Source organism: Canis aureus, chromosome 14 (genome assembly GCF_053574225.1).
Source record: "Canis aureus isolate CA01 chromosome 14, VMU_Caureus_v.1.0, whole genome shotgun sequence".
Classification (NCBI taxonomy): Eukaryota; Metazoa; Chordata; class Mammalia; order Carnivora; family Canidae; genus Canis; species Canis aureus.
Window position 1 is genome coordinate 64311698 of NC_135624.1, and position 13035 is coordinate 64324732.

The 13035-nt window shown below is 36.3% G+C and overlaps 1 protein-coding gene across 1 annotated transcript in view; it reads right to left on the reverse strand.

The window, feature by feature from the left end:
- Positions 1-540: 540 nt before the first annotated feature.
- The window catches only part of GC (GC vitamin D binding protein), a 33531-nt gene continuing 21036 nt past the window's right edge, over positions 541-13035 (reverse strand). The window contains exons 9-13 of the mRNA XM_077848317.1: positions 12025-12154; positions 11459-11556; positions 9559-9691; positions 3370-3424; positions 541-1312 (exon numbers count right to left, since the gene is read on the reverse strand). Of these exons, the coding sequence (XP_077704443.1) occupies positions 3395-3424; positions 9559-9691; positions 11459-11556; positions 12025-12154 (391 nt within the window). The 3' untranslated portion in view covers positions 541-1312; positions 3370-3394. The remainder of the gene's footprint in view (positions 1313-3369; positions 3425-9558; positions 9692-11458; positions 11557-12024; positions 12155-13035) is intronic.

The following is a 13035-nucleotide window of genomic DNA, read 5'->3' on the forward strand; positions in this document are numbered from 1 at the left end:
GGACTTGAAGGCTAAGTCTCTGCTTTATTCTTCACTGTTTCCTTGGGCCACTCAATTGCCTTTTGGAGTTTCATTCTCTTATTTTTATCAATGATATTTACAGCTCAGAGTTGGTTTTGAACCTTCAGGAAAGGTACTTTTGGAAGTAAAAAAGAACTTTAAGAAATCTAAAATCCTGCTTTAATATGTAGTGCATAGTGCATAGTTGCCTTTTTTTTCTTGGTAGTATCTGAAGAACTTTCTGTTTGAGGTCAATTTCCCATTTTGGAATCTTCTATAGAAGCTGCAAGGGGAGAGACATTTTATTTCCCGGTTACCAGCAACTGAAGTTTTGGTATTTGACCTTGAGTTAGTTAATGAAATTTTCCGTCCTGGGACTTAGAATCTTGAGGAGTGATCAGGGATGATTTTGGTTAGTGTGACTCCATTTATATTTGCTATAAAATTTGCTTCATCTCTACCGTATAACTCTATATCTATCATGAGATAAATGTAAATTCCTTCAGGCAATTAATTATAAATACAGAAGTTTTCCTCGGCTTGTATTGGTTTCAGAGAGGTATTTATTCTAAAAGTATAACCTTTTTTTCAAAACAAAATACGTTGAGTTAGCAAGTTCATTTTTCCCTGAGCAAAGAAAGCACATAGAAACAATATCCTATACAGTGTGCATATGGTAAATTGAATTAAGCTGAAATCGGGTTTTTAGAATTATGACACACTAAATTGCTCTGAATTCTTTTTAGCAAAGATGAAAAATGTTCAAACCACAGAAATTTTCATGCAAGGTAGATGTTACCTACTTAATGTAACACAACCTGCAGCTGGGAGCAGGAAGGTGTTCTCAGGAAGATGGTAGTGGTGGTTCTTTAAGAAGTGAGTGATCCCAGGCATTTATGATGGAAGTCTGGCTAACTTTTCCTTAATGATACCTATCAAGGCTGAGAAGCAATCAATGAGTGGAGCTTAGTGTGTTGGGAATTTGAAAGTGGTTACTTAATGTTGTGAATCTTCTAAAAAGACACAGCAGAGACCTGAAAAAAAGCAGGGACTGGTGAGGTTAGGGCTACCTATCCCAGAATCTTTGTGACAATCACAGGGACAGAGCTGAATATCAACATTGTAACATTATCCCAGTAACATGTATGGATTGCATTATATTTATATTTATTTTTATAGCAAATTATCAAACATCATTGTATAAAGATATTGTAGCTGATAAAAGCAGGGATTATCCCACTCGTCTCCCCAGGAGCTCTGGTTTTCTTAGGTTAGGCCATCAGATGTTCCCAGGGTGGTTCCAACACTAGATCTATGAGAATAATGAAAATAAATGTTAGAAAAATAGTGAATGGGCAACAATCATAATACCACTCAGCAGATGTTTATAAGGTCAGGTTATTTTTATGTTTAAGGAGGAACCTGTCTAGCATGACCCATATACCCACTATGACCCACCTGATGGATCCAGAATAAAAATGTAAGAAATTCCCAAGACTTGCATTTAAGACCATCACTCTTGTTATGTCAAGATTCATTATAGCTTTTCTTTTTTTATTTATTTTTTACAGTAGAGTTCTACTGTAGTTTCTATTTGCACAGTGCAAGAAATTCCATCTTTCATTGTACTCTCAGTTTATGCATTTGAAGATGAGATGGGAGACCCATCTGTGCTTTCCTCACTGGTTTCTCTCCTAGTGCCTGGCTATGCTGAGTGTGATTCTGGTAGTGGTTTTTTTTTTTTTTGGTTTTGTTTTGTTTTTTTAAATCCAATTTGAATCTGCCATCGGATGAGCCTATTCCTTTATCTGTTGGCAACCCAGGGAACACTGTCTCCAAAACTGAAGGAAAAAGATAACTGGCTTTGTGGGATTTATCAGGAGGTGATAATTCTCTCTCCAGTGAGGCATGAGAATGTGGCCACAGTCAGTCAATTTTGGGGCTTGAAGAAAGTGAGTGGTCAAGATGATGACAACGGTTTATGATCTTAGTTAAGAATGAAATAGCATCACACTGTTGCCTGGAAAACCTGAATTGTAGGTGTCCTTAAGGATGGGAACACCTTGAGATGAAGGCTTCAGCTCCTACAAGTTCAAATCTCAGAAGAAATATAGACTTTCATTGAGAAGAAATTCATAAGCATCCACAGTTGATCTAGCAATTTTAGAACAGCTTCCCATTGAACAGTATGTGCCATTTCTGCCATGGGCGAGCTGACATGCTCTAGTAAAAGAAAACTCAGAAGAAAATGGATCTATTCTAGAGCAATTAAAAACATGAAAGAACTGCTGTATCTGGGGAAACTCGTTTGAGTTTAGATTCACATTATCTGTAGTAGAAGCAGCAGCAGCAACTTTGCTGGTAGTACTGTCATTTCTTAGGCATTTTATATACATCCCTTCCCCTTCATCATTACAATAATGCTGAGAGATAGATATTGTAATTTTCTTTTCATGAAAAAAGGGAACTGAGCTTTAGGGGGGATGAATGACTCACAAAGATAGGTAGTCGGAGTAGGAATTCTAATATAGATTGGATAATTCCGAAAGTTTCCATGACCACCCCTGTTATACTGCCTCTTGGGATGTTAATTTTCTTTTTTACTGTTTCGTATTCAAATAGCTTATATTGAAAGCCTGGATGTGATGGACTGATTTAATTTCCTTAGTCAAGGGTCTTTGCCTCCATATAATTTTGAGGAATGTTGTTAATAAATCAGCAAAATAACAATCTTTTATCATTGAAAAGACTCAGTTCAGTGAAGGTCTGAGATACACCAAATGATTGTTTTCTTCATTTTTAATTTCAAAAGTAATATCTTTAAAATGAACACAATTAAATTTGGAAAGAATAATTTTGTTAATGTGCAGAATTGAGGTCACCTTCAGCTTAAGGTACGAAACTTAAAGTATGTTATGCCTTTAACATCTTCATCATGCATTTTTAATGGGTGATAATATAATGTCTAAAATAAACAAATGCTAATACTTCAAATATTCCACTTAATTTGAAAAAACCTCTTTCCTCCTAGGAACCCTGTTGTCTTTTAAGATGATGGACTCTGTCTTTAAATTCAGTCTTTAAATTTAGAATTCTTCAAAATCCCTGCAGTGATCTCTATCTTGTCATTTTCTTAGATGCGGGATTATAATAGATGTAGTACCAAGCTGGGGACCTGGATTCTCGGTCTACAGAAGAAAGAAATTAGTTGGTATATGCATATAAGCTCCTTAAGTTTTCCATATGCTTAATGTCTCCACTGTAATATGAGTTTGAATAGATGATAGTTAGAAAAGAGACTTCTCAAATTGGTCTTGGATTTTAAAAATAAAAATCTGGGTTCTTCACTGCCTTTAAAGCTATACTTACCTAAGACCGCACACATACATCAGGACTATACAGTATTGTTCATTTCAACATCAATCTGAAATGAAAAAGTTATGTAAGTCATAAAGTGTTTTATAGACTGTTGTAGAAGGTATTCAAAAATTTGAACCTTGCTTAGGGGAAAAGATTCTTGTCAAAATGTAGCTTTATATTAAACTTTTTATCAGCCATCATTCACATTTATTTAGTTTTTTTTATTTTTATTTTTTTATTCATGAAAGACACAGAGACAGAGAGAGAGGCAGAGACACAGGCAGAGGGAGAAGCAGGCTCCATGCAGGGAGCCTGATGTGGGACTCGATCTCGGGTCTCCAGGATCACACCCTGGCCGAAGGCGGCGCTAAACCACTGAGCCACTGGGGCTGCCCCCACATTTATTTAGTTTTATGCTATCCCTGTACTTAGAATTTGAAAATAGATAAAGAAACGACAATAGTTAATAAGTGCTAATTATTGGGTGTGCACAAAATATTGAGGGATAAAAGAGCCTGAGTGCCAGAGAAGGATTCCCTGCGGGTAGATGAGGCCTAAAATGAATCCTGAGACTTGATGAAAGATTTAGTTAGGTTGGAGTGAGCATTGGGCAATCTAGGATGAGTCATTATGTGTAAAAATCCTTGAGGTAAGAACAAGATTAATGTACTTGAAAAATTACAAGTAGTTCAGGAGAATCAAAGCAGGAGGAACAAGAAGTAATGGTAGGTCCAACTGAAAAGGAAGTCAAGGGTTCAAATTCTTTATTACAAAACTTTAGACCCTATGGAGAGTAATTAGAGGAATATATTAACTATTACATGTTTTACAGAGGTGATTTTGACCTCTGCATAGAGATTAGGTTGGATGTGAGGCATGGAAGGTGAGAGGACTAGAGAAGGGAGACCAATTGGAAAGTTGTGATTCAGGCAAGAGGTTGCCTAAACTTAAGTAACAATAATGTAGAAGTAAGTGGGGGAGACAGAGATACAGAGATGTTTGAATTGATAGGATCTGGAATTTGGATATATATGGAAAGAGGTGAAATCAAGAATCACTTGTTATCTTAGTGGGTGAATGATTATGATATTTATTAATTTAGGAAACACAAGAGGAGGTTTTAAGGGAAGATTTTGGGTGGGTTGAATTTATATTTCTTGTGGGATAAGAGAGCCCCCTGAAGAGTTGGATAAAATGCTCAGTGTGGAAGGAAGAGATCCTGGCTAATGGAAGAGATTTGGATATTAAGGTCCTGTCCATGGCTGAGAACACTCCAGGAAAATGTAATATAATGAAAAAGAGCAAGGAAAAAAAACTAGAAAAGAGAAAGGATGGCTAGAAGAAGAAGATACTATGAAATAGAATGAGAAGGGAAGAATCCTGGAAGTACAAAAGGTAGAAAATAGGGATATCAAAGTAATTGTATCAAAGGGGAAGAAATAGTTGTAGGTATCAGGTGTTTTTTCAGAGAAGGCTGCTAAGCTAATGACTGAGAAATGTTTGTTAGATTTGGGAAGAAGGAGATTGTCAGTGTAATGCTATTAGTGGCATGGTTCTGTCAGAAGTCCTGCAATGGGCTGAAGACTTAATAGATGTAAGAAATGAGAATATATACTGTTATTTGAAAAATATTGGTCGTAAGGGGAGGAGAAAGGAAAAATAGCTAGGGAATAGTGTCCAAAGTACCTTATTTAAGGCAGGAGATAAGTAACTTTAAATTAGATGGAGCCAGGAAAAAGGGAATGTTGAAACAAAAGAAGAGTAGTATAACTAATGGAAGAAGATTCCAAGGAAGTGGAATAGATGGAATTCGGAGACATAAAACTGACCTGGCACTATTTTTTTTTCTACTTTCCTAATAATTTTGGATTTCAGTCAATTAAATCTTTTGGTATCTATACTTTGCTTTTGTCATTATTAGCGAAGTTAGGGCTAAATCTATGACCGTAACCTGGAGCGAGAGCAACAGACTCTTGATGAATAAACCTATGATTTTCCTAACATCAGGTAACCCTTGCATGTTCCTTCAACCATCTGTAAAAGGAGAATTAAAAATGGTACCTAATACTTAGAATTGTTTTAGATTATCTTATAAATGTATACATATAAGGCTCCTATTCTGCTTCACCTTTAGTAATGGCTTAATAAATGCTAGCTATGATGTTGAGGATCTCATAAAACCTACTTACACTAAGAAATGTGACCAACTATAGGGGATAAGCCAGTGTTCCCTGAAGTATGAGCAGAAGAAAGGGGGAGAAGGAGGGGAGAGTCTGTTTTCTTGCCCAGCTTCCTCTTGGCTATTTGCAATTGTCTCCTTTCAAGATGGTAATGATCAACTCCAGTATGTAACAATGGCTTTCTGAAAACTTTTGGAAACCATAGTTAATGCCCATTAGCACTCTGTTGGGACATTTTAGAGGAAACCTAGTAACGAATTCTCAGAGAATCACCAGGGATGAACTGACTGAATGATGGGTGAAGAGAAAAAAATAAATTCAAGTCCTATTTTACAGCTGTTTCTATAGTTAATGGGCTTCTATGGAATAAAAAAAAAAAGGACTAGTTCTAGTTCATTGAGAGTACTATGGTGAAACTAAAAGAATTACACTAATTTTTCTATTTGCTTGTCATTTGAAGATAAGGGTGAGGGATAGGGATAGATCACCACATAATGAGACTCTGGTTTAGTCTGGTTCAGAAGCATCTTTTGCCATTCTTCTAGTGACTCTGCCAAGTATACAGAATAGTAGATAGAGGTGGATCCCTGGATTTAAATGACTTGGAGTCGCTGTAATAGATGGGCATTATTTTTAAGGAAAAAAATTGTCAGGCAAATATGGGGCAAGGATATTTAATATATCTCAAATATTATAAGGTAACAGGACAAATAGTCATGCCAAGTATTGAGAATCAAAGCGAATGCTGTTCTAACATGAAGTCAGAAAGCAGAGGCCAGCTCACTTACCTAGCTGTGAGATTAGTTTAGAAAGACCATCTAAAAAGCTAATGGAAACAGCAGAGTCGAACCTTCGAGTGTTCCAGACAATCACATGTGCACGAGTGCCTCAACTCCATTTATTTCCATCTTCTCTAGCAATTACTGAAAAATTGGCTATTCAGCAGCAGCACTGCTCTATATTTGCTGAGTATAAAGCAGGAACATTGTTATGAACCTGCCTTTCCATCATTGTAGTTGAAAATACAAAGTTTTTAAATGGTAATATGTTATAATAAAAAAATCTAAAAAGCAAAAAAGCAAGAGACTTGAAGGAAACGTGTTGTGTGCAATTGTTCAGTTTTTCTTGTATGATGTCAAAAAGAAAGTGTGTATCTGGACAAACAGATAACAAACGGACTAGGAAAAGTTTACGAAACTGATACCTTTTGACAGCATGTAAAAAAAATAGTCCTTTCTCTTAATAATTGAATGATACTCTACGCAAAATCTGGTAACAACTTTGAAGTAAGGTAGTTTTATTTTTCTGGGATAAGGCAACCTAATTCAGCTGTTGTAGGTTGGTAGTAAAGGAAGGGTCTGCTCAATTGTTTTATGCTAAGTGTTTTAATGTGATAATGACCAAAATATTCTAACGATCTAGCTCCTCTAGTCTTATGTTTGATTTCACTTGGCTTGAATTTTCATAAAAGATGAACACGATCTGTTTCTCAGCAGAATTTAAAGAATATGCTTTTGTTCTTCATCTGGAGTTCTAACTTTATAAATTGCTGCAAACAAGATTGGCTAATAGGGTGTGAACGTAGAAATTGGAAGAGAAATCAGAATCTCCCAGGGTATCAAGCAGAAAAATGAACAAGGTGATGTAGCTCAGTTTAGCAAACTAATTAGGACAATTTTAGGTGCTGTACAGTCAAAATCAAAATTTCACTAAAATGTTAGGCAAGTCTGGGATATGAGTGCAAACTTTAAAATTTTTAAATTCCAGCTAACATGCAGTATAACTAGTTTCAGGGTATGATACAGTGATTCAACACTTCTTTATAATACCCAGTGCTCACTGCATAGTGCTCCTTAATCCTCATCACTTGTTTAGCCCATCCCCCCCCAACCTCCCCTCTGGTAACCATCAGTTCTCTACAGTTAAGTCTGTTTCTCAGTTTGCCTCTTTTCTTTTCCCCCTTTGATCATTTGTTTCTTAAACTCCACATAGGAATGAGATCATATGGTACTTGTCCCTCTCTGACTAACTTACTTCACTTACCGTAACACTCTAGCTCCATCATGTTGTTGCAAATGGCAAGATTTCATTCTTTTTTTATGGTAATATCCCATTGTGTGTGTGTGTGTGTGTGTGTGTGTGTGTGTGTGTACACACCGCACCTTTTTTATCCATTCATCAGTTGATGGAAACTTGGGCTGTTTCCACAATTTGGCTATTGTAGATAATGCTGCTATAAACAGAGGTACATGTGCCTCTTGGAATCAGTATGTTTGTATTTTTTGGGTAAATATCTAGTAGTGCAATTGCTGGATCATAGGGTAGTTCTATTTTTAAACTTTTGAGGAACCCCCATACTGTTTGCCAGGGTGGCTGTATCAGTTTACATTCCAACCAACAGTGCAAGGAGGTTTCCCTTTCTCCACATCCTCACCAATGCCTGTTGTTTCTTGTGTTGTTTGATTTTAGCTATTTTGACAGGTGGGTGCTGGTATCTTCTTTTAGTTTTGGTATGTATTTCCCTGATGTTCAGTGATGTTGAACATCTTTTCATATGTCTGTTGGCCATCTGTATATTGTCTTTGGAAAAATGTCTTTTCATGTCTTCTACCCATTTTTTTAAAAGATTTTATTTATTTATTCATGACAGACACACAGAGAGGAAGGGAGAGAGGCAGAGACACAGGCAGAGGGAGAAGCAGGCCCCATGCAGGGAGCCCAACATGGGACTCGATCCCAGGTCCCCAGGATCCGGCCCAGGCCTGAAGGCGGCGCTAAACATCTGAGCCACCTGGGCTGCCCCTTCTACCCATTTTTAACTGGATTATTTTTTAGGTGATGAGTTTCGTAAGTTCCTTATATATTTTGGATACTAACTCTTTATCAGATATATCATTTAAGGTTTGCCTAACTTTTAAGAAGCCACTGCAAGTATAAAAGCTGCTATTGAGAAAAGAGACATTTTCTAGCTGGTAAAGAAAACCAGAGCAGTTTAAATCCTAGTTTAAAACATTTAACAAAATATCAGAGCACAGACCAGATCCACCTGCAACAGAGCCACACAGCCTAAACTGGGCTCTCCTCCCTTATTTTATACCTCCAGCCTGCAGACAGGTGTAACACTAAGTACCTGCCTCACAATGGTTTATGGGAAAAAACCGGTAGGCTCAGATGCAGTGAAAAGGATACAGTAATAAAAGAAGGACGGTCTAGCTGGAAATACCTATGTTAAGCACAAGGTAAAATAAATGATCTGGCAATGATTTATGCAAATTACATTAAAAGGATAGAAGGAAAGCTAGGGAGGAATATAGGGGCAAGGAATGGAGACTCAGGGGGATTAACATTTAAAGAAAAATAAACCTAAGAATGAACAGATTAGTGGGGGTGGGGAGGGCAACTGGAAGATGTGCAAGTTCTAATTTCTTTAGCTTTTAAAGTTTGGAAGTAAATTGATAGTGTCTAAAAATTTTTGTAATTAAAAATGACCCCATTTTAAGAAAATCTTACTGTAAAGAAACATTAGTGACTATTCATTTTCAGTTGCATTTCTTTCTTGTTAAAAGTAAATTTTTATAATTAAGAGAGAAGGTATGTGATCCATGTTTATAAAAGTACTTCTATCTACTGATACCTATATACATACGCGTGTACATATGTGAAGTAAAATTCACAAAAGATTTACCCTCACTGTGTGAGATGGACTCTGATATCTCTACCATATTTTTTTCTTCATTTTAAGAAGCTGTCAATATGTTACAACCTAAGGTTTAAAACCACTGCTCTACACTTTGTTAACAAAAGGATTTATGAATATAGGCAATAAAGTTTTGCAACTGCCTCAATTTGCTTTTAAATTAGCATAACAAGGAAACTAACTTTTTTTTGTCTTTACAATGAAAGCATCAGGAAAAGTCTGCCAAGTGATGGCATTTCAGTAACAAAGGAAAGAGTACATCTGAGTACATAAATTGTTAAAATACTGTGCAGTGCTAGGGAGAGGGTTAAATTTTCTTACCTCTGAATCACAGTAGATGGGAGGTGAGTTTATGGAGCAGCACTTGGAGGCAAAGTCTGAGCGCTTGTCAATCAACCCTTGGAGGTCGGTTGCACTGGCATCAGGGAATTGTGCTTTTAATCCCTCTGCTAGTCTGAAAGACCATATTTTTGTACGGTTTTACTAGTTGTATTTTATAAACCTTTCTAATGCAAAATGATAACCCACTCCAGGTCTTTTAAAATTAAAAAAAATTGGAGTAGTTGTCTTAAATTTCAGATCTGTGGAGTAATCATTTAGCAATTCAATTTGCTCCTGGGTTTGACTTCCAGGCCTTCCCCTTTCATTTGTTCAATTATATTAACATGGACGATTTCCTCTCCAATTCTTCCTGACTTTCATCTTCTCTGCAGTACTAGATTTCAAGCTCCTTAAAGAGTATTTCCTTCATGGGATTTTATGCCACCTTAATACTCTTTCTTTTCTCTTATTTTATACAATTTCCCCCTTGGGTGCCTGCTTCTTGACTGGCTATGTTGGAAAACACAGAGAGGGTCAGACACTTTGGCTCTTGTTTTTAGCCCTACTATCAATTAAGTCTCCATCTAACTTTCAAGATGGTGCTAGGATTTGAGTTTTCTGGATTCTCTCCCAGTTTGAATGGTCTATATGATTTTGGTATCTCTCTACTCTTAAAATCAGCAGCTCAACCTAGTTTTAACATGATCTTCTCCAGAAACTGTTTGCCAGCCTTGTTTTGGGCAGAGATGGTAGAAATCCAAATTTATCTGGGTGGGATAAGGTGGATGCTGGGAAAGGACAAGAGGATGAGGGAGACTAGTTTGCTCATAAAAGCATTATTGAAAGGAGTCAGTCCCAGTTGGAAGGGCAGGTAAGTCTGCCCAGAAGGAACTCAGGTGATGGAGAAAGAAAAAATGTGTGTGCATTTGTGTACACTCGTGCAGAATTTCAAATATCTGGATGCAGTGGTCTTAATCTTTGATGTCATAGCCCTGAATGTCAATTCTACTCCATTGCTATTTTTAATGTTTTGAGATTATATAAATTATCAGTCAGTTGCCCTATGCAACACTGGAGTACAAAACTTGGATTATCTGTTTAATGTTCTGTACTGTTTTCTGATAATTCGGAAATAAACATTTTGAACTTACGGCTTTTACAATTTTTCATTTTCTTATAGAGCTTTGCTAAGGTAGTTTTCATAGGGGTCATTGAAGGAAGCATCTGATTTTGGGGATTCTTAGGTCTTTTTGTGGAGTCCTATTTGTTCTTGCTTTAGTCCTATGTTGACAAGATGATTTGAAATGGATCTAAGAAATCACTTTAATGAATTTGGGAATGCTGTGGGTAAAATTTCTTTCATTATCATGGCCTTTCTCGTCTTACTTAAGAAACATGGCAGTTGACTGTTGTACAACAGTGTTGGTGATTTTCAAGTTTTAGAGAACGCATGCTGGTCATGAGTGGTACTACCACTTGACTGACAGTTTGGGTTGTCTTGTCAGACACAATATACCATGAAGTTAGATAACCTATTTTTTTTTTTTAGCAGTTTTCTAGTTCCTCAATTATGTGTAGGGACATCTACATTTAGCCTTAGGGCAAGAATGTTGATGAACTATGGGCTAATTTGGTGTGTTTTGAATCAAGCAGATCTTGTAATTTATACTTCTGTGGCTCTGTTCTAATTGATCTCTCACCTGATACACATGACTTTTTTCCCCACTGTGAAAAGAACTCCATTTCTTCCTACACAGATTCTACTTTTTAAAACTCTTAATTGCACCTCTTTTTTCTATTGCTCACTTAGCACACCTTAAATCTTCAATTATACATTCAAATTACCATACCAAACTGCAGTTATTGATAAATGTGAAGGAAACAGCCAGAAAAATCTTACTTTTTCTTAAACTCAGTAAAAGTGTTTTCCGAATAATCTGCACATAGTTTTTGTCCCTTGTCAATGAAAGAAGATAATTCCTTTTTCAGTTGAGGTCCCTGTAAGAAAACAATTGCATACAAAATTATTTGTCTTGAAGCATTGTTCTAGAAGACATAAATTAAATTAGAATTCCATTTAATGTCTTAGTATGTGTGTGTTTTTATCTATGCCAGATATTGGCAAGTATTTTCTATGTAAGACCAGATAGTAAATATTTTAGATTTTGTAAACCATATATAGTCTCTTCTGTAATTATTCAACTTTGCCAATATGACACAAAAGCAGCTATAAGCAATGTGTAAATAAGGAGGAAGGCTGTGTTCTAGTGACTTTATGAACACTGAATTTTTAGTTTCACATTTTTTTGTGCCCTAAAATTAAAAACAAATCCTTTAAAAATATAAGACCATTCTTAGCTCATAGGCCATACAAACAGAGGCACTGGATCAGATTTGGCCCATGAGCTACAGTTTTCCAACCCTTTTCCAATCTCTACCAAGGTTGAGAAAATGTAGTAAGTGTACCTGAGCATTCATACAGCCAGTAGAATCTTCAGAGTCGCAGCATTCTGCAAGGCTTTTCAGGGTTGGCTCAAGTATTTTACTGAGGAATACTTCTGGAAGATGAGTTCTCCTACTTAATTCAAATGTATACCTGGCACAAGGGGAAAAGGAGAGAATACTCTTTGACATGAGTAGATTTGTGTTTGTGTGTCATACTAGAAATCTGACGTCTATTTTAAAGGTTGACCACCTGGCTTCTGCATCCTAATGAAAAATAAATGATTTAGGGATGACTTGGATGGCTCAGTGGTTGAGCATCTGCCTTTGGCTCAGGGCATGATCCCAGGTTCGAGTCCCACATCAGGCTCCCCACAGGGAACCAGCTTCTCCCTCTGCCTATAGTCTCTGCCTCTCTCTCCCTGTGTGTCTCATGAATAAATAAAATCTTTAAAAAAAATAAAAAATAAAAGATTTAGGTAAAACTGACTCCAAATCAACAGGTTTTGGATTTATATTCTCAATGAAATGCAAATCGTTAGTAGTAGCTTTGGAGCTATTCTGACTAGTTAATACTGTATTAAAGCTCTGTGTGTACTATATATACACGTATGTATATATTCTATATAAACATATCTATTTCAAATGCATATGGAACTAACTTTTATGTAACTATAATACAATGAACCCTACATAAAGCTTCAAGTAGGCACCTCAAGTGGCTTTTCTGTGTAAGTAGATCTGTAAATCCTTCCATTATCTTATTCCATTGCTCTCTATGCATTTATAAAAATATTCAGTCAACTATAAATCAGTCTAAAGTTAATCTAAATTATTCTAATATTGGTAATTTTCTGACCTGTTAATACAACTTATTTGTGAAATATTTCTATGCCCTGAATATGCATATACTCAGACCTTATGCAGCTCATGGCGTAAACGAACATATGGTCTATTTTTAGTTCTTAGTTGGATGAAAACAGATATAGGTTTACCATTTCTTCTCATTTAATTTCTTTGTCATCTAATGCTAGT